We start from the raw sequence: 4,144 nt of genomic DNA on the forward strand, positions 1-4,144 counted from the left end.
GAAAATATATATATAAAATTTATTTATGATTTTGTTTTAGGTGTCAATTTTATTACCAATTATATTTTTCATCATTTGTGCTTTCTTAGTAATATTTCCATGCTATGTTTCACCATGGGAAGTTGGTGTAGGAGTGGTAATCATTTTATCTGGCATTCCAATGTATTTGATTTTTATTTATTGGGAAAAGAAACCTAAGTGGCTTATACAATCATCTCGTAAGTATTTATCGTTAATTATGATTTTAAATTCTTATATTTATTTTTAGTTATTAAAATTGTTAGTCTAATTATGTATAATTTTTATAATAAATAAATGTGTTTATAAAAAATAAATAAAAAATTATTTATCATAAAATATAAAAAATCAATATAAAATAATTTTTTCAATGAAAATTAAAATTTAATTAAAATATTTGAATTTATATAATGTTATTACAATTAAAATATATAGTAAATAAGAATAGTAAATAATTATGAATATATTTAATTTATGAATGTAAAATTTAAAATATTTATATACTTAAAAATGATTTATTTTTTGCAGATAATTTCAATATGATTTGTGCTAAATTATTCATGTGCGTGCAAGAAGAAAGAAGTGATTGATCATCAATGTCCTTTTATTATAATATATAGTTTCATAGATAGAAATTTCTACAATATGAATATGTGCTGCAATGACTTATCAATTTGTTCATTTATAAATTTTAGAAATGACAATAATAATGTATAAAAAAGAGTAAAACATATATAAAAAACAAATAATCATCTGATTTCATATGAAAACATAACATTCCAATAAAATCTATATTGTTATTTTGTAAAATTTATAAATGAACTTTAACCATACTTGATTTATATTTTTACATATATGGATGATATGTCTGTAATTTTGATTAGCTATGTCAATTGAAAGAATCATCATTTATATGCAATAATAATTTTTTAATAATCTATATTCATAATAATATAATAACAAAATATCATTCATATAATATATTTAAATATGAGAGAATTATCGCTTCTTTCACTTTAAATTTTATTCATTAAATTTTTTATTTATACAAACTGTTTCAAAATTGTAGGTATAATAAAATAAATATCTATACTAAAAAATTTTTAGATATAAAACGAATGTATTAAAAAACCAATTGCTTATTTAATTATAAAATTTGTAAATATGAATTATTATTCAAGATAAATAAAAGAAAATATGAATATTAAGAAAAATCTAAGAGTAAAGAGATATTTTAAAAATTAATTATTTAATAGTATTACTATGAATGAAATATATTATTTTTTATATCTTTATTTTTTCTTTTAAAACAGAAGTTTATAATAGAATAGAAGTTTATATAAATATTAAGTTTTATTTTATTAAAAAAAAATTGTTGTAATCTCTTTATAAATATTCTTATTTTATTCCTTAATTTATTTTAAGTAAACCTACAATTTTTAAGCACTTTGTATATATAATCATGAAATTGTTTATTGCATCTTGTAGATAATACATACAATATAAAATCATAAGACTGCAAGAAGTATTCATTTCATAAATATATGAGATCTATCTTGTATATTGGCAAAAATTAAATTAAAAAACATAATATTTATAAGTATACAATTAAATTTAAATGATATGTTTTAGATTGTTTTAGAAATCTTGAGCACAATTTTTTTGATAAAAATCTAGGAAATTTCTTGATAAATAATTGTGAATATTGCATTTATAATAATGAAAATAAGTACACGCATAATAATAATAATATAAATAGTACAATCTTAATATTTAAACTATTTAATTGTATATATAAATTGAATTATTATTTTATTCATTATAATATATTTTTTGATTAACTATCTTATTCAATAGATAAACGCTGTAAGCGTTTGATCGATAAGTGATAATAATTCTTAAATATTTTGTTTCTTTATCACATTTTATTGATTCTATTTATTAATAAATTATATATAAGATGCTCAAAAAAATGATGTGCTATAATTTGAAAAATATACTTTGTAATTCATGATTATATTTCTACTATTGTAGAAGTATGTAATATCATATCTGGTCAAATTTTGCATTTAAAAAATAAAAAATATAACGATATCTTGCATATTATATTAAGAATATTGGATATTTTATACAATGTAAAAAAAGTTTTACAAAGAGATAATATTTTATACTATATATTACTGTATTGAATTTTTGTAGATTAACAAATTTAATCTTCTATTATTATAATACCTTTCTAGCCTCTTTCTAAGAATACATCAGTTTTAATTATAATGTATATAATTTAATGAATAAGTTTTTTAAAAAAATGAAATAATTTGTTACAATTTTTATTGTAACTTAATATAATACAAGTTTCTTTTTGAAATATTTTTGAGTATTTTTATATATTTAAAGCGATTGATTATAACAGTAAATGTATTCAAAAAATAATAATTGATGATGTGCCTTGTATATAACGAAATTCTGAATCCTATAATTATTGTAATATAATTTTTTAATATGATTAGATTTATATTAAAAAATTAAATATAACAATGTTAAATACCGTGTTTTTTTTAATAAAATTTGTTCCTACTAAAACTAATAACTTGTTATTAATTTAATTAATAAATAATATTCTGAATATGTTAATTATCTTTTAATTTACTCAAGTTCATAAATTGATTTAATAATTTTGTTTTTGAAACAATACTTTTCATTACAAGATAATGATTATTTTATAATTATATCAATATTTAAAATGCTGAATATTATATTAATTATGTTGTATGATTATGAGGTAAGAATGTTTCTAAAATATTAAGAAAAATCATGATTGTTATTTTAATTTAAAAATTTAAAAATGATTTAATAATATGATTAAATAATATGTAAATTATGTTATTATCAAATTATAATAATATAAATATAACTTATAATATGTAATATTATAAATTTAGCCAACTTACAACCAAAATAGTAATTTTTATACAATATTATTGAAATAGATTAATGAAAATTAAAAATTCATGAAAATTTATTATTTTGTAATTACAATGATAAAATTGAAATTAAAAATACATAAAGAGTATTAATGAGAAAACAACATATAATAACGACAAATTTGTAAACAATAAATATTATGATAAATATAACATATTAATGTAATAAATTTTTTATTTAATTAATTTTTACTTACTAATACTAAATAAATAATATTATTAATTAATAATATTTTAAATTAAATAATAAACAATATTTTATATTTTTCATTTTTTTATGATCAATAATAAATAATAATACAACATATCAAGTAAATAGAACATATCAATATACAATCAATGCATTAATTTAAATAGTACAGAATTTTACTTATATGTATCTGTATATGATGGAATAATCTTAATTTCAGTATATTAGAAATTATATTACATTGTTCTATCCTAAATTGACTGTATAGTAAAAACGAAACTTAAATCTATATCTTTTTATTAACTGTTAAATATTAATTAAATATTAATCGTCGCAATATAAAAATTTATGCATGTATTTGTGGCATCATGATACCCAATAGATGGAAGTTTAAATAAAGAAATACTGAATTGAAAGACTACATTTTCCTTCCTCCGTTTTATAAATACAATTATTATAAATATACATTATTTTATTAAATTTTGTATCATTTATGTTCATTAAAATTACTTAATTTTATTGTTATGTTTATTGTAATTCGTATAATTTGGCAACGCAAATTTCTCGATTATCGTAATATAAGCTCAATTTGTTTATTAATGTTTGTTAACATTAATTCTTATTCTTATATTTTAATAAAATAAAATCAAATTCATAGATGAAAGACATTTTTTCATAATTTGTTAACAAAAGTATCGAAATACTTTTGAATAACTATATGAAAATTATAAAATATGTATCTTTATAATATGATTTTTGTTCATACAAATGTCACGATAGATTTACAATAAATTTTCATTATAAATTTGAAAAATAAATAACGTTTTTATAAGCGAACTTCATCGTTTCAACCAAGTCAAAAATTCTAAAAATTTTTTAAATATTTTGCTATCGTCCATTATTCCTTTCCCAAATATTGCATTTATAAAGGCATTATTTAATGCTATTATAG

At 16.8% G+C, this 4,144-nt stretch overlaps 1 protein-coding gene across 1 annotated transcript in view; it reads left to right on the forward strand.

Annotated features, from left to right (window-relative positions):
• LOC102676243 (large neutral amino acids transporter small subunit 2) overlaps positions 1-940 on the forward strand; it is a 12,176-nt gene extending 11,236 nt beyond the window's left edge. Inside the window, exons 7-8 of the mRNA XM_006620888.2 lie at positions 41-218; positions 547-940. Of these exons, the coding sequence (XP_006620951.1) occupies positions 41-218; positions 547-608 (240 nt within the window). The 3' untranslated portion in view covers positions 609-940. The remainder of the gene's footprint in view (positions 1-40; positions 219-546) is intronic.
• Positions 941-4,144: the final 3,204 nt, after the last annotated feature.

The sequence above is a fragment of the Apis dorsata genome, unplaced genomic scaffold (assembly GCF_000469605.1).
Source record: "Apis dorsata unplaced genomic scaffold, Apis dorsata 1.3 scaffold_553, whole genome shotgun sequence".
Lineage (NCBI taxonomy): Eukaryota > Metazoa > Arthropoda > Insecta > Hymenoptera > Apidae > Apis > Apis dorsata.